Source organism: Lagopus muta, chromosome 6 (assembly GCF_023343835.1).
Source record: "Lagopus muta isolate bLagMut1 chromosome 6, bLagMut1 primary, whole genome shotgun sequence".
NCBI lineage: Eukaryota > Metazoa > Chordata > Aves > Galliformes > Phasianidae > Lagopus > Lagopus muta.
The window spans coordinates 3,425,374-3,448,027 of NC_064438.1; the positions used below are offsets into that span (position 1 = coordinate 3,425,374).

A 22,654-nucleotide genomic window follows, 5' to 3' on the forward strand; every position below is an offset into this window, starting at 1 on the left:
TCTGATTAGTTTAGTTTGCAATTTTATTAGCTATGTTTATATGAAATTCTGGTAATAAAATCTGCAGATTGCTCAGTAAAACATGCAGAATTTCAGGAGTTATGGTATTTAGTTCAGATTGAGAACTATACAGCAGAGCAGAGGAGGTTTGCAGCTGCATGTATAAATTATAAAGGTGGATCAGCCAAGTGTGCATCTTCATTTAAAAAGAATTTTCAAAAAGCCAATTAAAATTCAACGTGTCCCTTGGCTATCAAAATATGCAATTTCATCTGCAAACTGCTGAACTGTGTAACTACAAGGGTATCCCACTGTACCTACGCAGGGAGTAAGAGTTACTTTTGTTACTCAAGGAATCATACCGCTTATCACAAGTGGAGAGGAAACCAAGAAAATACACCCACCTCTGCTGAAGGGGTAAATCATTACCTACTTCCAAATATTTTGCATTATTGGTTCAAACAATCTGAAATGCTTAAAAGACAAACTTAGCTAAAATTAGCTAAAACTTTCCATGTTAGATTGAAAAAAATTAATACATATTTAAAGCAGAAAAAACCACACTGTGTTTTCTCATACAATGCAAATCGTATCTAATACTGCAATTAATTTGATGTCTGAATTGTTATTAATCCACACCTTGTCAATAATCTGCTTTTTAATTTACTGTATATGCAGCAGGCTCATTAGTGGTAAACGTGCAACATTCTAGATGTTCATATAACCTATCACTACAACTTGCACTTCAGGCTGAAATTCATCAGGTCAAGATTTTAGTTCTCTCCTATATGCATGACACACTTCTCTGACGTGTGAATTTTTTCCCTACACTGAATACGGATATTTTGATTTCTTATATATTTTTTTTCTCAGTATAATACAACTCTTCCAAGTTTTTAACTTGGACATTAACCACATCATTAACTGTGGGGGAAGATGTAACTGAGCGAGTCACCACAGAGCTTTACAGACTCCTTGATAGATCTTACCCCTGCGAAGCCTTAGGAGACTGGAATTAAGCAAAGGGAGCAAAGGGAGTCAAATAATAAACAGGAGGCTCTTTTGTATGCGCTGTTAATCTTGTCACAATTGAGAAACCTTTCATCCTTTATCACCGTTGTCTGGGAGAAGTTAGGACCAATTAACTGCTACAGGAACCTTACTGCTTGTAAGTGGATGTATATAAGATGTATGTGAACACAATAAAGTAGATCCATTCTGATGCCACAAGAAAATGAGAGAGCTCTCCAACTCGACTGAGCTCTGACAATTAACCAGATAAACTATTAAAATGCCATTCTGCTGCGAAGAAGATGTTATTAGGCAAGTGAGGTCTACATTTTATTGGAGGAGTCACTGTCCCTGGAAGTGTTCCAGAATCATGGAGATGTGGCTCTGAGGGACACAGTCAGTGGGCAGTGTTGCAGGTAGGTGGGTGGTCAGGCTAGTTTATCTTAGAGTTCTTTTCCAATCTCGCTAATTCCATGATTCTAAGCTAAGTAAAGTGTGCACATCTATGTTCATAAGACACTTCTGCTGCTTTTCATACTCTTCTCCTATTTTAATGCACAACACACTTAGAGGATGGCTAAATTAAACTGATCTAACGTCTTCTGACCTACATAGTTCTCATTTAAGAAGCAGCATTAGTGAAATCACCTCAAGAATTTTACCATGATTTCTACCATTGAAATTCTGTTATCATAATGATTTCTTTTTTCTCCCTCTGTACCTCCTGGAAAAGCAATGCGAGAACATGGAATTAAAGTTCTGCAATTGAAATTGGAAGACAGAAATGAAGGCAAATTCTGTGGTTGCTTAGAAACATGGATAAGTTTTGGTCCAATACTCAGTGTCCTTTGCTACTGAATGATTAATGAGCATGCAGTGTTTGTTTACTGCAGGAAATTAAAGCAGTAAATAAAAGCAATGTCACTTTTATTTATCAGAGAAATCGTACAAGAACACAGAACAAGAAACCTGAGATGGTAAGAGAAGAAGGAAACACTTTATGAATTGTTAGCTTTTAGCACAACTGAGTAAATGGTTTTAAATGATATGCATAAGAAGTATTTTAAATGAGAAAACAGAAAAAGTACTTTTTTGTGTATAAGAATTTGTCCTTGTCTCCAGGTCCCAGCATGTTGCCTGGATGGGAAATGTGACTCAGTAAAAGCAGAACTCTCTGGTAGACGTGTTATAAGAAGAAGAAATCTTGTAGCTTGCCCAGACTGGCAGTGGTTAGGATTGTCCACTTCCAATATCACACTGTCACTTCTTATTTCTCAAGCTAACCAGCTAACTAACCATCTTCCTGAAAGCTTTGTTTGTACTAAATGAAGCTTCTGTGACTTGTGGTGTTAGATCATTAGTGGAATCGCTGCGTAAACAATGTTCTGCATCTTGCTCTGTTGCAGCAGCTCATTAACCATGCTGCTGCATGAACAAACCCATTCTTGAAGCAGTTCACAACTTATCTTTTTCCACTGCTTTTCTTCCCACAGTAGCTCTATGAATCCTACAGAGTAATAGAACCTGGGAATATACCTGCAAGTATTGACTGTGAGGTGCATTTTCTCCTCAGCACTTTAAGGTAGAAAATGGTTTATAAAATATATGCATCAGCTTGTTTAGGAAAAGTAAATCACATAGTTACCTAGGGTTTCAATGTTTTCATACAATCTAGATTAAAACCTGATTTCTAGGTGAGCTCAGCTTACATCTTGAGAATCGCACTCCTGGATGCCCTGATTTTCTTCCTTTCTTGAGGTCACGTGAAGAGTTTCTTTCTCTGCTGAGGTATTTTGCTGGACATAAAAGAAAAAGAAAAAAAATTAAACCTATAGATAAAACTTCTTAAAAGTCAAACTATAAAATCAGGAGAACAGCAATGATTAGGTATTACAAACTGTAAACTACCTCACACGCTGTATTTTCAGCATGTTTTATAAAAAGGAATGTTTTAATACATGTTCTCATTAAATCATTCCCCTACAAAAGGTTTCTTCTGCATAAATCATCAAGACTTTCAATCTGAAACTGACCACACAAAAGTGATTTGGTGGTATATTGTCTTGTATGAAGATCAAAACTTCATAATGCAATGCAAGTTAAACTACATTTTCTCTAGCACCAACATTTTGGGGATAGGGATGAGAAGTGTAAATAAAGTGTTCTCTGAAATAATGAATATCATTTCACAATTGGTCTTTTATCCTTACTGAGTGATTGGCCTGTTTGGATTGCAATCATGGTAATACAGTTCTACAAACTTAAATTTCTTCTTGTTGAATGACACAGGTATACACCTGTGTGCCAACCACTGTACATGGAATGATTCACAATACCTGTAGAAGATTCATCAGTGTGATTTCCTGACTACCTGCAGCAGTAAATCTACATAGGAGGCCAGGAAAAGCAGTCAGCTTGAGCTCTTACTAATAGCAGAATAAAGGTCTCCCGTTATATACCCTGATTCCCAGATTTCTCAGCATGTTGTACTCATTTCTTCACAACCAGGGTAAGTCTGAGATACGCAGAAGAGTCTGCCACCAAGGAAGCATTTCTCCAGTGTCTTGTTTTCAAATACTCTTTCTAGGAAAATGAATACAAGAAAATTTCCCACTCTCATCCTCTTTAATACTCAAAATGTCTGAGATGTCATGCTTTATCCTAGAAGCACCCTCTTTTTTTTCCCCTCTCACAAAAAAAATGTAATGTTTCTCAAAGCGTTTCAATTTTCATGCAATTGCCTTAACCAGTAGGATTAGATTCTGTAGCTGCCAGCAGTGCTCAAGACACCAAACCAGGGAACTGCAACAGCTCTGCTTCATTTGGTCTGATTTCTACTTTGTAGGCATCACATCACTCCAGCTATTACACAACCATCAGCTGCAATTGCTTTTCATATTGTTACGCAAAGCATAATATTTAATGCTCTAGACTGAAATGCTACAAAGCTTCTTGCACAGGTCACAGAAAGTCTTGTCTTTCAGACAAGGGTGGAGGATGGGAGGACGTCTTGCCAGGCGTAGGCTGGTTCCCTGAGATTTGAGTTCACTGCAGACAGAATGGCACAGGGGCATTCTTGTGTTTTATCCGTGTACCTTTAATCTATAACATTTTGAAACTAAAGTTGACTTTTTACATGAAGTGAGAGAGAAAAGTCAGTATTAAAAAAATCATAATCTACCTTTCTGAAGTCTGTTTGCTGATGATATGGGAGGCTTTGAAGTTGGTTCTGCAAACAAGATGCTTTGTTATCAAAAGTACTTTCTCCTAACAAGAAAGGGAGATGCCATTCTTTGCCTGAATGAAGCCTATTTACTAGATTGACAGATAAGCTCATGGAACTGCTACCAAGCACTCTGGAGCAAACTGCTTTGGAAAGTTTCTCAACTCCTTCCCAGTTTGCCTAAAGCTTTCTGGACCCTCCCTCAAAGATTTTCAACCCAGGATTTCACACTGAAAGTTTTGTTAAGGATCATTAACCCCCTTTTTAAATTGTTTTTTAAGTAGTTTTTAAATTGCAGAATCTTCCTTACAAGCCTGACTAAAAACTTTGAATTTCAGATACTTGAAGTAAATAGAATTTTTACAATACATTTAGCACATATTCTTGCAGATGGAACCCACTGGATTATGCTTTGATTGTGGCCAAAATTTCAGAATACTCATAACTGAAAAAGCAATCCAAACTCATTAGTTCATTCAGTTCTCTTTCAAAGTCTGTACTGGAAGAACTGACAGAGATCAGAAAGTTAGATCAACAACATTCCATCTTTCATAATCTTTTGACTTTGATACATAGTTGAATTTTTTCCTGCTGCAATCGTAGAACGGCTTGGGTTGGATGGAACCTCAAAATTCATCTAGCTCCTACTGGCGTGCTGTGACAATGTTATCCAATCCATCTTCCCACATGGTTTTTCAGCATCACTGCACCACTCTCCAGTCATTATTTGGTGATATGTTTTCCCACAGTTCCACTGACAGATCTTACTTGCCAGATGATTTGCCCACACAAACCAGCAAATTTATTTCCTTTCACTGAGACCATGAGATTGCTCTTTTCTACACTAAGGGTTTCCAGTGACATTCAATTTCCATGTTAAAGTTCTCCAGTTAAGAATAGTCTTGTAGACCTAATGAAGGGATTGTAAGGCATCTTGAATGTAAGCAAACAAAACAGTTTCTTGCTCAGTAGACATTCATGATACAATACATGAATAAATAATTTGCATGTGTGAGAATCAAGATAATTTTTCTCCAGTGACAGACATCACCATGTGAGAAACACGCTCAAGATAAAAATTTCTGATCAGTCAAAGATCTCTGTGAAGAGCAGTTTATTTACTACTGCAATAATGGGTGCACACTCCTTACTGACAAGGGAGAAATTGCACAACTAGTCATTGAAATCCATCCCATTATATACCCTGGGTACGAAGCCTCTCCCGGCTCTCATTGGTGTCTCAGGCTCACAGTCTTCCAACACTGTTGCTACCTTATATTTCCATACAATGTCTGCTACCAACCCATTGTCTTTGGGTTGATTCTGCACTTTTTATGGCAATAAAAATATTTTCAAAATTAGCACACCCATTTTGTCCCATACCAGACTCTTCCCTACCCTATATAATTACCTTACCTGCGCCATTTCTACCTAGGTCGAAACACCCCAGACTCAATTTTACTCTGTTAAGCAGGTTTCTTGGTGGAAAACAACTTATCCTACTCTACATACAGAAATACTGGAAATTTCCACTGCAAAAACACAATCTACTTCTCACAATCACGATGATAAGCATATCCATAGCCTGGACTTTAAGTCAAGAAATCACTGGATTTTACCCAGAAACAGTTTTTACTGGCCCAACTCAAAATCATGCACAGAAAAGACTTGCTAGCCTGCCCCATCTGGCTGTTTTGGTGACATCAGGCTGGTGCATGGAGTGATGCCCCCAGGCTGGGGGTGCTGACATTCAGCTGCTTCAAGAAGGGCTGCTAACTAAGGCTCCTCAAAGGGACCACCAACAGGAAATAATCAGCACCTGAGCTGTTCTTGCTTTGCAGCAAACTCAAGAGTTTGTCTCTTCTGGGAGACTTCTTATTCTTATGGGATATGAATGATTTATTGTCACACCCAGGAAATCCAAACTTGCTCAAGGATTTGTAGCACTGTGAAAAAGTAGAGCAGTTCTGAACGTAGCAGATGAAGATGTCAGAGATTTCTGGGCAAGGTACATAGTGCAAGAGCCAGAAATATCTCCTTCCCAGCATCAGTTCTGTTTGACTGCTCCTGGAAACCACAGACTTTGTCGGCACATCACTTGCACACACAGGCCAGCAGCCACATGATACTTCACATCCTTTGTTCAAGAAAAATGAGTTGATCCTGTCATCTTTCCCTTCCCCCATTTTGGCTGTATCATATGTAATTGCAGAAGTACAGTTATTATTGTTATCTTTTTTACGTTGTACAATAGACTTTTTACCTGCTCTCCTAGTCCTATGAATTTGAGATGCTCTAAAGGGAGCAATATGTTAAACTTTTCAGCAACAGGAATCACAGATAAATATGCATGACTGCCTGTGGAGAGTACAAAGCAAACCACTGTATCACACTTTCTTATATCCCAACTTCACACTTTTCATAATAGAATAAATACATGAGAAGTCCAATTCTAATAACACCACTCTGAGTATTTCTATGATGGTCACCATACACAACCATTATATATATATATATATATTTGTATGTGCACGTTTGTGCATATGTGTATATTCAGGAGAGGTAACTAACTTTACTCTGTAAGGCAGGCAGTATTATTCACCAGTAGGAAGAAAAGACATAGCTCACTTCTTATTTCTATTTAACACACAGCTACAGTTACATTTATGCAGGACCATTCATCTCAAAGGACTGCAAATCCTACAGAAGTTTAAATTTCTCTGTACTACTTCTTAAGCAAACAAAATTCCCTTTATTTTTAGTTTTAATTTGCATTATACTCAAACAACTCTGAGGTGGAAAATATTTTCTTTCTGGTATTCGTTATGCCAACACTGAACACTGAGCAACAAGAAGAAAAACTTTTACAAAGGATCTACAAAAAATTCACTACCATTAAAACTGAGAGCTCTTCACACATCTTTAACATGGATACTGAAAGATTACATTTTTCTTTCTTCCCATTTCACACGCATTTGTGTTGTTCGTAATGGAATTTCTCTGAGACCAGTGTTCATGATAAGCTCATATGGCTGAACATGCATTGGAAGAAGAGGACACATTCTTTCAAATATCATCACATCTATGATATCAAATACCAAATATCTAATTCCATGAATCATCCTTTTCAAAACATTACTATGAGTGTGTAATTTTCCCTCATGCATGCACCTGCCTATCTCAATATTATAGTATGCTGGTCATAATACAGGCATTACAATTTTTACATTTTTCTTTATGAGACTCTGCCACTAGATTCTTCCTCTCATGGAAAGTAACTACTCTAGAAGAAGGGAAAAAAAAGACGACTTCATTTATTGTTAAGAGCCAGGGAGGATGTTGTGGAGATTGCAAGTACCATTTGTGGTATTTCCTACTACATCTTAATTAATTTTCCCAATCAAAGTGAGTCTCCTTAAGAGAAGAAATACATATTTACTAACTACCTCAAAGTAGGGTAATTAATCTCTAAATTGAGCAACCTTCCTATGGCAGAGCCAGTACAGTGCTCCTAGAACTCTGGGGAGATGGAAGATGATGGTCTGCTCTCAGAAACACAGTAAAACACCCAGGGGAGCTGGGCACCATGTGTAGCAAACTCTCAGAAGTGGTTATAATACAGACAAGAAAGACCCTCAAAAGATAAAATCATGATAATTTATCTTCCTCTGCTAATATACAAAATACATACTTGCATTTTCAGAATGGTATGGAAGTCCTTTACCTGTGCACAGCAGGCTAGTGTTTAAGTTGCTGCTCAAATAGTTGCTGCTCAAATACCTGCAATGGGAGAGCAGCATGCTTCCTCAAAAATAGCTGGAGAGCTATTCTAGGGCGTCTAATTTGGTGGCAGATGCCTATTTAAAGCAATTTCTGAAATGCAAAGCTATGGGCTAACAGAAAGATGCCACATCTATCTATTGTGTTACTGTGCTCTGAATTCTGCAGCTCTTTTTCTACTACAGCTCGTTTTGAGAGCATTGCATATTTCACGTAATTCAACCAAATGTTTTCTAGTAGAACCATCAGTTGCCTCACTCGTAACAAATGCGTTTTCTTATTTATATTTATACCATTGTGGGGGGGGGGGGGGGGAACAACAGCAAAAAGGCTCATTAAAATGGATGCAATCAATTTTCTCTGGATCAATAAGCAGTTATCTGTAATGATTCACTGTGCCTCAGTTTATAAGATAGTCGAAAAGATGCATTTACCCACATTTAACTGCAAACAAGGACTCATGAAAAAAAAATATCCAAGTCACTTGTTTTCAGGGGACAAATTAAAAATAAGCCATTTCCATTGAGATTTAACAGTGAAAAAAGCTAAAATTATCTAATGTAACTGAACACAGAAGTTAGAAATACTATTCCTCAGACTGAATTTGTGAAATCCACAAAAAATAACATACATCAAGAAACTGAAGACAAAATGAAGACAAAACATCACCATCTCTCTGTCATACAGTGATTATACATATGCTTGTAAGAAAACCACTGAAACTACTGGAAACAGCTGTTTGGCTATTCAGGAAAATTAAGCACAAAGACAACCGCATATATATAGCAAAATTTTGGACTCTAGTCCAAAGCACTGACCATCCGGATTAAAATTTATATCAGTAATGTTATCCCACAAAAATCTAAGTGATGTACAATACACCACAAATGTAAGCAGTCATTTTTATACTGTATGTATAATCAAGATTATATAACAGAACTATTAAGATTGGAAAAGACCACTAAGATCATCTGGTCCACCCACCAGCCCATCACCACCATATTTCAGGCTGCGTAAAGCATTCATTGAGATATAACAGTGTGTCTGTCCATGCGTCTGCACTCCAGTGTGAGAGAACACAAGGCTGAGACTAAATGTCATTGGTCTAAGTACTAATTATTATTAATCTGATCATTTCATAATCATAGAGGGTTGGAAAAGACCACTAAGACCATCGAGTCCAACCATTAACCTTTTACCACCATGCCCACTAGCTCACATCTCTCAGTACCATAATAATGTGACAGATTCAGTAGAGTCAGAGGCAGAGACGAGTTTGTTCTTTTTTGTATGCATGCTTTCCTACATTCTCTTCTAACAGTTATTATTAAACAAACTGTTATTACACTTGCTGGTATCTTTAGAGTCACTGCAATTTCTCCGAAACATGGATTTTTTTTTTCAATGGTAACAAATTTATATTTCCAAGTGCTCTGCATTTATCAGAACAGATGTTCACTTGCACAAGGACGGCAAGAAAACAATTTCCTGCTGTTTTTATTTTTATAGTTTAACAGCCCCTACGTCTTAGAATATCTCCTAACACTAATAACAGAGGGAAGAACAAATTACTTGTAGGTGTTTGTGAATAATTCAGCTAAGAGGAAAACAGAAATGTTAAACAGATAACGTCTTTGCTGTGAACCACATGCTACGTTCTCAAGTTATACAAGACTTTGCAAGTTTCCAGTGTAAATGTGTATAACATCCAATACTCAGAAGTACAGCAGACAAAATAATGAAGTTCCTACTCTCCTCTTTGCAGAGGCTGGAAGGTCTAGGATTGTCACCAATATTCTGTGAGCTTGTATTAACGTGTACTAAACTGAGAGCAGAACGTGGGCATCTCTTTCATTACTCACAGCCAAAGAGCAGCCTCAAGTCCAGAGCCAATCGCATGACACTTTTTGAAAGCTCTTGCTGCCTTAGAAATCTTTTATCACTTCCATTTGTTCTACATAAAGCCCAGTAATAACCCAGTAGAATTTAATTCTGGGTACATTCTGACATTTGCTCTACAAGATCATTCTGGCTGCCTGATATATTTATCAGGCAAGATAATAAATAAAGACAAAACCAAACAACTTTAGAGATAAAAGAACTAGCCTGTATTAGTCCAAAATGTAGTCATATTCAACTATAGAGGACCCTCAGCCACACTCTGTGTACTGTAGGGCAATTCTGCCACATACTTTTAGGTGCTGACAACTTGTGCAGTTCCTTTAGAAGGAAAATTCTTAATAAAAAATGCATTTTGGTTCCCTTCAGATAACAGAACTGAGTTCTGCAGCTAAATATATGAGGACATCTGCAATAAGCAACTATGAAATTTGAGGACAGATGGCATTCCGACATCACTTGAAACAGCATCTCATCACAACACCACCACAAAAAGAAACTGCTGTTCAACTGTGAGGGTCACTGACCACTGTAAAATTTTCCAAATTAGTCCCAATTACAAAAACACCTGTGCCCAGTTATTTTTATTCAATGAAAAATGCTACTTGCAGCATCGAGTATTGATGTAATTTCTCATTTACTACTAGTGCTATGTTAGCCTACTGTTTGTTCACTCTTCAAAAGAGAACATAATTGCAAAGCGAATTTAAAGGAAGCTTTTCTCATAACCATACAAATTCAAGCATATCTGTTTCTTTGCTAAAGAATATCCAAACTTGCTATGCAAATTCACGTTTTAAGTTGTTCATAAACTTAAATTATACTAGTATGAACAACAAGCTAAAAATTCTGAGTATTTAAGAATTTATAAAACAAGAGCGTTGAAAAGAGTATCTTATCAGTAAAAAGCAACACAAGATTCCAGCATTATCATCAGCAAGTGATGTGGAATTCATTCTGAGAAGTCAGTAGAGCTGCTAAACCATTGGCCTAAAAATACGAGTGGGTTTCTTACACAGCACATCGAGGCTTCCTTGACTTATTGTACTGTTGAGGGACTTTGTAATAGACTTCTGGCATCCACGTCATTAATCACTTCTGTTTCAATTATAAACTTTTACCTTTTTGTTTCTCTATGTCAAGCAAAGTAATTGGAGGCAATCCGAGCAATGGTGGCTGTGTACATTGTAAAAGATATATCTATTTTCTGTATCCCATCATTCTGTAACATGTTGTCTATTCTACAGGCTTGCTATGAAACACCCGGATAACGTTCCAATAATTTTATAGGCTTTTATACTAATGACTCCACCACATTTCACAGCCTTACACTACCTAACAAAAGCATTCTTCAAATCTTTTTTTTTAAGTACATTTTTGAACTCAAATAGAGAACAGATTTTGACATGACTTTCCACATCTTCTAGGAGCATCTGGAGAAATTTTGCAAGAAATTCATTTGTTTCTAAGTATAAACAACAGTTTTAAAAATATTTTTTCCATAGTGCACCTTGAAGACAATTGTCCTGAGAACATAACTTGAGGCTATAGAATTCCCTTATAGGTCCTCTCAGTACTGTCAGAGCACTCTGTTTCTGAATGTTCTATTTTCTACCTACTTCTGCTGTGATCTGCAAACAGCAATTCAAATTCATCAGCAATTCAGCAGTTGGAATACCTGAAGGATCACATAAGGACACACGGAGAGACAGAACTTCGGCTGAATGACCTACACAAATCAAAGCCTTATGGTTGCTGAAAATTCATCACCCAGATAGTACTACTCATTAAACAACAACAAACAGCAACATGGGAAAAAAAAAAAAAAGGTAGAAATTATTATTATTATTATTGAGACAAGGTATCAAAGACATATGAAAAGAGGCAACCATTATTCTACACCTTATACAGCAGTATAAAAAATGAAGCAAGCAATAGGCACAAATGACAAATAAAAAGAGCAAATATAGCATATTCTGATAACACATCTATGTGACACCAACAACAGTAGATAGCTATTCCTGTGAGGTTATCTTCATCTCATTTTCCTATTTCTAATTGTTGCTGGTCACATTATGTATTGGAATTTATTTGAAATGATGAAAAAGGATGGATGTCATAACAATCAGCACGTTCCAAAGAGCTCTCCCACAGTGCTTTTAAGTAGGCAATACCACTTATTTCGTAGGTGATGAAACAGAAGTACAACATGGCAAACTACAGGCTCTCTTAATTAGTGGAAATTAATGGAAAAGAACTTTGTTTCTTTATGTCGGTTGTGCTGAATCTTACATGACTTGCCTCACACAGGAATAGTAAGTAACCATCAATCAAAATTAAATATATTGTGGTAGAATACAGAAATTATCTGCCAACAAATGCAAGTTTTCTTTTGTGCTCTAAGCATGTGAAGTGACTGAATGCATTTCAGAATTTCTAAGGCTTCACATGCATTTAAAACACAAAGATGGGAACAAATGTAACTCAGGATGGCAAGTAAACTGTAGTATACATTCCACAAAGGAATAGGAAAACTAATAGGAAATGTTCCATATTAAGCAATTAAAAATATTCAACTGCAAAGCACAGCTTGTACAGCATTTGTACAAACGCTACTGTGTGCAGCACAAGAGCTCCAGGCATCTATTTGTGTTATGTGCTAAGATCAGTATTCTTTATTTCTCTTGAGCTCCAGTGAAATACTAATGCAGACTTTGAAAAAATAAAAAGAAACAAAAAACTTCATCAAGAAAGGATATGTACTTTTTAAACTATAAACAATATATCTGGAGATTAAGCTGATTTTTCAGCTTAATCATTGAAACAAATCAAGCAACTTGAAATCTCACTGAATTTTTGTACAAGGTTAACATATTAGAAAGGTAGTATTTTCATCTAGATAAAACACATCCGTAGTTTTGATTGTGTACAAAATGCTCCAAAATGCTCACAAACCACTTTTGTATGGATTTTGTAGGTTTTTTGAGTATGTGGAAAAGGGAATGTTGCGAGTTGTGCTTTCTGTAGGAAAAAAAAAATCTTCAGGCCTTTAACCAATTTTTAATAGGTTGGTTCAGCAAATAACGAGCAAAAGAAATCATGACTTTGAAAAACATTAATTATCATATACACCTTTCTTCTGGGGAAAACTTGTTTGTAGAGAACACTGCTCACTGAAGTTAAGCAGTGTGGATTTTGGTAACTCTCCTCTAAGTAGGGAAAATACTGATATGATGTATACAGCTGTAACTCAAAACATTGAATTCCTGCACTGTTAAACATTCATCCAGAAGGTTTACAGAGCTGTTCATACCAGCACTACACACCCAGGACATCAAATACAGAGAGGCACTGGTTAAAAAAACAAAACAAACAAACAAACAAACAGCATTAGAAAGGTACACAATGCACACTTAAATGTCTACTTTAGCGCTTCTCCTCAACTATTCTGTCAGTATTTGACAGACTAAAGCTACTAAATTTAATAACAAACTACCCTTTGATTCCTTTGATTATCATCTGCTTTACAACCACAAAGTATTTAGTCTTTTCTTATTAGTGCTTACTTAATGTTAATGCGTTCCATAGCAATATATCGATCATTACATAAGGAAAATAGAGTAGAAATTCAAGTTTTCATATAAGCTTGTGTCTATTCACAAAACATGATGATCCTTAAAGCTAAAATATTGCTCTTCCAATGTTAGATTCTCAAGACAACTTCACTATTCCACACATTCTTCTTTTCTAATTTCCTGAATCAACCATCCATTCATCACTCAGCACAGTTGTTTTTTGTTTTTTTTTTTCCCCCCCCACAGGAAGCTGATATTAAAGTTTAGATTTGGTGATGAATCAGATGAAATACAATCTGTATATCTCTCTGCATTTATCATTTACTCATTGTGACAGAACTATCTGCAAAATATGAAAGTAGATTTTCTTCAAGTTAGTTAATCTTTTTGAGCAACTCTGTGTGAGCCATTCCAGCACCATTTTCAAGTATATTTTGCTGCTTTCCTGTATTAGAATCTACGAGCAGCTAATGGAATTCCGGTCCAGAGGTGAGACACATCTGGCATTCATCCATTAAAACAGTGTCACAGTATGAATATACTTGACTAAATAAAGTTTTTCTCTTATTCAATTTTTTCCCCAAATAACCTATGATCAACAACCTGTAACAAGTTTGCTGTTGACAATGGGACATGGTTTAGAATAATAGAACCACAGAGGTTGAAAAAACACTAGAATCATCTAGTTCAACCATCAGCCCATGTGTGTTACCACTGTACAGCTATCAGTAACCTACAAGGCTGCTAATTCTTGCTTCTTCAGCTGTTCCTGTTGTATTTACTGTCAGCTATCAGCTGAAGGTTAAGTGCTCTGAATACTCAAGACAGCTAAATTAAAGACAGCTGGGATTATTGTTTATACTTCATGTATATGTACTAATACAATATACGTACTAAAATAACTACTATATGTAATGGAAACATAACTTGTGAAGGAAAAAATATAAATCATAATCCCCTTGCTGCTCTATGTATGATTACACCAATGTACTAAGAATCACACCTTACACTCCCATTCTATTTAGTCAATATTTGAGGGTACTAAAACTAAAAAATGTGTTCCTTCTAGAATGCCATTGCGTATTTCCAAGCTGACAGTTACACAGTCATGTTAGTAGGATGCCTAAATAAACAGCACTGCAATATTTCTAAATAAATTCAGTCAAGATAAGTGACATCAGCTGTAGTTTATAGCACTTCTTTTTGTGAGGGAAAGTATATTTCTGACAGATTATAAATACCATATATATATATATATATATATATATATAAATATATATATATATATTCCCATAAAGGATTTTTAAAATCACTCTACCAAATACAGATGATCAACCTAGCACTCCTAGGAACATTTACCTTAAGTGATTTGTGAAGTACTGAGCAGGCAATAGTCACTCCTAAACTGGAATCCAAATAGAATACTTAAAAACCATGGGAGCACTGTAATTGGAAGAGCTAGGGATTTAAGCTGTCTTCCTTTCAAAATTTTCCACAATTCTTGAATCCTATGCTTAATGATTCCCTTTGCTAATAATTTAGAATAACAGAACATAGAATCATAGAATTATTTGAGATGGAAGGGACCATTAAAGGCCAATCCAATCTAAATCTGCCCTCTTTTAGTTTCAAATCATTTCCCCTTGTCCTACCAAAACAGATCCCGCTAAAGAGTCTGCCCCCTTCTTTCTTACAGCTCCTCCTATAGATACTGAAAAGCTGTTCACAGGTCTCCTTGGAGCCTTTTCTCCCTCACCTTGTACTGATAATGGGGATTGCCAGGACCCAGGCACAAGACTTGGCTTTGTTGAACTTCATAAGGTACTCCTTGGCCCACTCCTTGAGCCTATCAAAGTCTCTCTGAATGGTATCTCAAGGTAGAGATACCACAGAGATACCATAGAGAGACCCAAATTTCACCTATATAGTGCCAATCTTCATGATGGAAAACAGGCAGGGTTTACAAGGGAAAAAGTCAACTGTTGGATATGCTGCTCACTAATGAGTGAAGCTGTTTCCACATTATCTCTTGAATCACACTTTGGCTTAGTAAATTTTAACTCAGTAATATGCCATGTGCTTAGCTGTGTTCTTTTTCTTCACTGTAGAATATGAATGACAACAGTATGTACTTTGTCAGTACTGAACTGAAATCAGTTGTGATGTATTGGCTCAAAAGAGAAAGACTTGTTTCTTTGGGCTCTTAAAACTACGGAATGCATCTTTCCATGTGGTGTGCTGAAAGCATGAAGAAAAGCATTAAACTGCAAAGTTTTTATATCAATGGTAAAATGGCAGATTAAGATAACACAACAAATTACTTACAGAGAACACTTGTGGGAAATATGTTCACCAAAATTAGGTGCCCACAAGTGTTACCTCTGTCCTTAAATTGTATAATGTGTTGTCGGCAACTAGGAGGCAATGCAACAATAATGATACAATAAATTCATAGCGGATGCCAACATTGGTTAACTGCAAATATGAGTCCATTAGCATATCCAGAGACTGCTGGTAGAAAGGTAGAATTTTTATTTTTAGTGGTCTAATTACTCGTGAGCACATATGTCTAAAGCCAGAATGCGATTAGCTTACTTGATAGGGATCTGCTCACTTCTTATTTCTTCTAATAGACATTTGTTTAGCAGTAGCTCTAGATGTCTACTGTAAATTTATCTGCAGATAAAACAAGAAAATAGAATTTACTAAGCTTAAAATGGAAGAAATGTTTGTTGTATCGTCATATAAATAACCAGGATTATTGGAGAAAAACTTATTAACAGCCACATACATACTTATGATCTTATAATTTGTCATCCCCTTCATCATTATCAAATTTTAACATCTGTTTTCTCATGTATTGGGCAAACTGGGATACCTAATATTTTGTAGTATGGAAAGTTCAAGGAGGGTTAAGAGAGAGAGGTTTGTGTTCATGAGTAGAATTAAATACATAAACAAATCTTCTCTCTCTGACTTCATACATAGGTTTGAAAACTCCTCTGAATTTCATTTTAAAATAATGTACTCCTGATTGCTGAGAAGCTTGACATGGGATGGACAGCCTTGGCACGAGGCTAGGAGAGCCCCAAGCAAGGAGACAGAAGCTGTCCTTGGTAAAAGGGAATAACTGCTCCTGTTATCAATTCTCCTGTCTTTTACTGCTGCAGCCAGGCAGACATCATCAGACTATGGCCTCCACCTCTCAGCCAGAACCGTTCTATGGAGACAGTGACCTAAGAATGAGGAAGGACAGACACAGTCCCTAATGAATCACAGTCCAGGAAGATGGAGGCTCCCGAAAACCATGGACAAAGGGATCTCCTCACCAATCACCATCTCTGTGTCTCACCATGACTTCACATGCAGCTGGTGATTCCCCAGAGCCATAGACAGTGGGAACTTTGCACTGATTTCCTTTTTGGTTTTGAGAATAAAGTAGACTCCTTTAACTGTTTTTTTTTCCCCCCAATTTTCTAATATTTCTGGTGTTTTAAAACAGGCTATCCATTCATGAAGGGAAAAAAAACTTCAAAGCTTTACAAAATGTAATGTACATAAGTATCTTAGACTTGATTTTTTGTTAGTTGCTTGGTTTTTTACTTTATAGTACTTAAACTGAAGCAACAAAATGAACGCGTTGATTCCATAACAGTCTTGGTTCTCTGCACCCACCACAAAAGAAAAAAGCAATTAGCTGAGGGACAATTAACGCTGTGTAACACTTCTTACATTTCAGAGCAGCAGTAGTACATTGTGTCAGGGTATGCTTTCTATGTAATTACAGCCTCCTCAGATGAGCATAAGCAGATATTGAAGTTACAGTTCCAAACACAGGCACTTGCATTTTCAGGAAGACAAAAGTCAGTGCCAGATGAGTTACAGACCCCAGAAGGATGGACTCAGTAAAGCTGAAACGTTTCTGAAGTAGAAGCTAAGATTCAGATCTGAGTTCATAGAGAAGACTTTATAATTTAAAAGAAAGCAAGAAACCAGACTGAAGTACGCTTCCCCAGAATAAACTGTTCTCTTCCAATTCTGTTTCTTTGAGCTCTTCTTCTAAAGCCAATCCTCATAAAAAAGGTCCCTGACAAAGCAGTTGTCATCATGACCACAGGTGTATGAACAGAAACTAGGGCTACTGCTTTTAAAGAACTTTCTCATAATATATAGTAATGAAAAAGATTCAATATCAACATTAAAACTCATTTGTCACCACTTCAAACATTCATTTTAACCACCATCCTCTTAACTTTCAGATTAACAAGCTTAGGCTTAATACTAAAAACTTTTGTTTAATTGTTTTAATTGAATGTGAGCTGTTCCATGAATGAATGGATATTACTCTCTTAACCAAAATGAAATATATGGCATTTCAGATATATAGCACAATAAATTAAGAAGGCATAGCTTAAAAATTCTGGAATGAAATGTCAGCTTTAGGTCAATAGGTAATTTCTTAGATTACTCAAAACTAAATTGAACTTGAATGCCTTAGGTCTATTCTGTTTTGTTTATTTTTCTTTCTGCTTGATGGTTCAGTGCAATGGTTTTAATCAAATTACTAGATTATTCAGTATACCCCAAATACTCAGTTCTCAAGAATCAGTGATGCATCTTTAAAATTTTCCAAATCACATCTTTCCTCAAATAAAAGAAAAATAATAACTAGCTCTAACGTTTGCCACTGGACTTTACATATACATATAAAGTGAAGCTCTGTAACAGAAGATTAGTAATTGATGCGGTACACAGGAAACCTACATCAATAATTATCATCAGCTACTTGTAGCCCATGACAAGATGAAGAGAGGTGAAAAAACTGATCTATGAAATGTGGGCAATTATAAAGATAATGTCACAAAAACTTGAATGATTTTAATTACAATGACGTTACTAAATGAAAATGTTATTATTTTGGGATATGAACTAAAGAGATGCCAGGTGCTCTTGTACTTAGTGAAAAACAAAGAACAAACAAATCTAAAACTAATTTAATATCAAGGGAACATGCTAATAATGGAGACTTCTTTAAAGTAAGCAATAAAATCAAGGAATTTGAGCTTTCAATTTAATGATCTCTGGCATTAAATGTTTTCGAGCATGTAATAAAATTTTATTAAAAATCAGTCACTGAAGAACTCTAGAAAAAGGTCTGTGGAAGTTTTCAGAGCAAATATCATACTCAATCCAAGACAAATTTAGGAAATAAAATATCAGAGGAAGAGAGGAAGGGTTGCCATACTCTTACAAATCATCATTAAAGAAAAAATAATACAAGACTGTAGATGGCATTCAGTTAATTATAATGATAATCAAAATCTATGAGCCTAAAGAGAGCAAAAAACAAAAAACAAAACAAAACAAAAAAAGAACATTTCTTGAAGGTATAGATCATACTAGGAATTCTAAAATTGCATTGCCTTTATCTTTTTCAAAACAAATTTCTTACTATGTTGGGCTTACAGATACTCTTAGTACCTGAGATTTCTACCATAAGAACCTTAGAAGGACATAAGCATTCCTCCCTCACTCTGAAATTAAATTCTAAAATAGTGGAGGGTATCCTTTTCCAATACCATTTTACACTGTCTGGGTTTAGTAATTACCTCCTTTTTTACTTAGTTTCCCAATCCCAGTGCTTAATGCAATGAACCGTAACTTCACATGCCAGTGATACCTCATTAAATGTCAGAAGCAAAGGTGGAGCAATGCAATATGTAGAAAAGCAGAAAGGTACAAAGATGGCAGTCCTCCTAGAGCCCTAATGCCCCCAGTCCTGCTCACTGTCCTTGATGTTCTTACTCAGTGATGACCACAGATGTGTTATTTTTCATCCGTAGTATCAACTTCCCTTTCTTCTGGCAGAGTTATTGAAGTCCCACTAATTTTTTCTCCACAGTCATGAAACAGTTACTTTCTGAAGAGATCTGAGCATCCATTGCCATAGCTGCATTGGTTTGTATCATCTTGGAGTGAAGTTTAACATGAAATAAACTTAGCTCTATGTAACTGTGAAAAACACATGTAACAGAAGTTCATTATTTAGAAATGAAGAAAATTAAAATAAAAGAAAATAAGGCAAGAGGAAAGAACTTGAGTGCTTGAAATATCACGAGCCAAACTTCCAGGAAGGGGCAGAGAGTGGATTGTGTAACATCAAGGAAGTATTCAGCAAAATCAACAGAAAATTGCAAAGCAAAATATAAGCAAAAAGCATATATCTCAAATATGCAATCTCTATCAGTAACTTCTTTTTAAAACAAACAGAGCCCTTTTACCTGTCATTTGGTCTCTAGAGTGGGGTTATTACTGACAGAATTGGGAGTTCTTCCTGACACAGTGCCATAATATCAGTTTGAAATTTACTGCCTGAAGAAAAATAAGTCCCAAGTTAAGTTTTCAAAGTGTTGTGTAGAGGTCACCCCGAGTAAAAATAAATCAGATGCATTAGAAAAGACTTTAGAATCTTAATCTTTCCTATAAAGACAAAAAGAAAAACAAAAAACTGTTTTGTTCAAGGGCCAGAACGTTCATTTATCTTGGAATATTATGATACATGATCTGATAGATAAGAGCTCTAATTTTAGGAAATAGACATAATTTCCTCATGTACTTTGTTCTGATTTACTTTTTTTCTTGACCTACTTCAAGACAAAGATGAGAAGATAAATTACCACACTCAGCTGGCTAATTTTTTATGAATTTGAACCTACTGTACTAGTTTTCTATGCTATGCAAACACGATTTTAAAATATGACCAAAAAATAAGCTGCTTAGTCCTCAAAAACATGGACTAGGCACATCTTAAGCACTCTGAAGTCTTATTTATTCTACCGACGTGTTTATGTATATTTTGAAGAACTTTATAGGTGTAATTATAAATTCTTTTCAAATTTATACTCAATTATCATTATAATATCCTACAGTATTACCATTTTTACAGAAGTATAGTTGTCATTCAGCATGTGTTTCGTCTATGAAGACGAGGCCACAGAAGTGATGTTTGTAGGTGGTCTTTTGTTTAAGCTATGTGCAGGATGAGATGACAGTATTATTTTCTTCTTCAGAGCTTGAAATCCTTGGCTATTTCTACTCTTAAAATACTGCAGTTCATGAAATACACAAAAACCACAGGGCATTTGTAATGAAAGAACTGATTTGGGGAATATGTGAAACAACAAAAACTCCCTAGAGCAAACCAGTTGCTGTTATTCCAGTATCTTTTCTATTGTATTCCCCATTATCTGTATATTCTACCTTCCTACTGCAAATGGAGTCTGTTTCTACGTTTCACGTCTGATTTTGCTTTGCCATTAATATTTCAAATTATTGAAGCTGGATTTTTGTTTGTTTGTTTGTTTTACATTTGGGGCACCGGTATCTTATATCTATTAAGTAGAATGTTAGCACTTTCTAGAAAGGAGAATTAAAGCAAACAGAGTAAGAAAGTGTTCCATCTAATGACTCTACTACTTCTGAGTTGTTTGGTATATCAAGCTACAGTTAGCATAGACAAGGCCTCAATAGGAAGTCAGTACCAGTGCTAGAATTCACATATTATTCCAACTCATGTTTCTTGCAGCAAGTAGCCTGGCAAACATCACCATTTCCACCAATTAACATCCATTAACAATGTCAACTGAACCACTCAGCTTGGTGTCACCAGCAAACCTGCTGGGAGTAGACTCGATCCTGATCTCCATGTCATTAATAAAGATGGTAAAGATTACTGCTCTCCAGGACAGACCCCTGGGGCACACCACTTGTGACCAGCCTCTGCCCAGACAGAGCCATTGACAAGAACCCTCTGGCCACATACAACCAATACCTTATCCACTGAATTGTCCACTCTTCAAATACTGATTTCTCCAATGTAAAGATAAGGACGTGGTGCAGGACCACATCAAAAGCCTTACAGAAATCTAAGTAGATGACATCAGTTGTCCTTCCTTTTTCCACCAGCGCTGTCACTCCAACACAGAAGGTCACCAGATTGATCAGGCACAGTCTGCCCTTTGGGAAGCCATGCTGGTTGATCAGATCACCTCCATATCTCACATGTTCCTTAAGATTTCTAAATTTCTCACATCCAATCAACAATTTTGTTGGTTTTTTTTTTTCTTATTTTTTCTTATTTTTTAGACTAATGTATTCACTTTTATGCATTGATTTTTGAAACTATGTATAATTATAATAATTATATTCCAATCTCCTAAAAGAATAAAGTACCTCAGCAATTTGTAGTGAACCTTCACAAGAATTTTGGTATATTTTCCCAATTAATCTTTCTGCGTTGTACTCTTAAATATGTTCTTTGACAAGCACTCTGATATTGTGATTGTCAACTATGAATATGAAAATATAACCTTCTTATTTTCACTGGTTTTATTAAGTATCCCAATCCCACAGATAAATGTGTATCAAAGCAATACAGATGCATACAGTAGATTTAAATGATTTGAACAATTTTAGAAAAACATTTTTAAATTGGGTGAGAACATCTTAGAAGACTTTTACCAGACAAATGATCATTTCTTTCCTGAAATTTTGACTGCTGCTTATCAAACACGACGAAACGCTTCAGTTTCTATTTTCAAGTAAGAAAAAATATTTAAAGTAGTCAAACACACTTATATTCATCTAAATACAAGACTGCTATACTGTAATGACTGTGCAAATGTAATAGAGAAAGAACAGTATATACCAGTAGTTAGATTGAGCTGGTTTGTAAGATCAAAAAAAATTGCCAAAAAGAAGATACACAAGAATGGCAGTCATTCTTTAAAAAAACAAAAAAATGAAAAACCTTTTATAATATGGCTCAGATGTAGAGAGTATAATTTAGGACTTCCTATAGTGACTTGACAGCCTATTTCACAGAAACAGATTTCAGTGGTTTTATAATCACAGATAATGCACAGACTTATAACAATGAGGTGTCAATATGGGGAAGAGCAGGACTGCAAATCGTTATTTTTGTTGACATTTTCATGGCATATGCCATGTGCATAGCAATGCGAGCAATTGCCTATTAAAGAGGCAGTATAACTTACTCTGTATCCCAAGAGTGCCTAAGAAGTCAGATTGTAGGAAGGAAATACTGCTAGAGTTAATAAACAGGTGCATTAAACACAAAATCTAATTGATTATGGCAACAGACTGA

General features: G+C 36.0%; 1 protein-coding gene across 6 annotated transcripts in view; it reads right to left on the reverse strand.

The window, feature by feature from the left end:
• LOC125695164 (growth arrest-specific protein 2-like) overlaps positions 1-22,654 on the reverse strand; it is a 260,093-nt gene that overhangs the window by 7,802 nt on the left and 229,637 nt on the right. For all 6 annotated transcript variants that reach the window (XM_048949316.1, XM_048949315.1, XM_048949319.1 and 3 more), the window contains one exon: positions 2,721-2,807. In XM_048949316.1, coding sequence (XP_048805273.1) covers positions 2,721-2,807 — 87 coding nt within the window. The remainder of the gene's footprint in view (positions 1-2,720; positions 2,808-22,654) is intronic.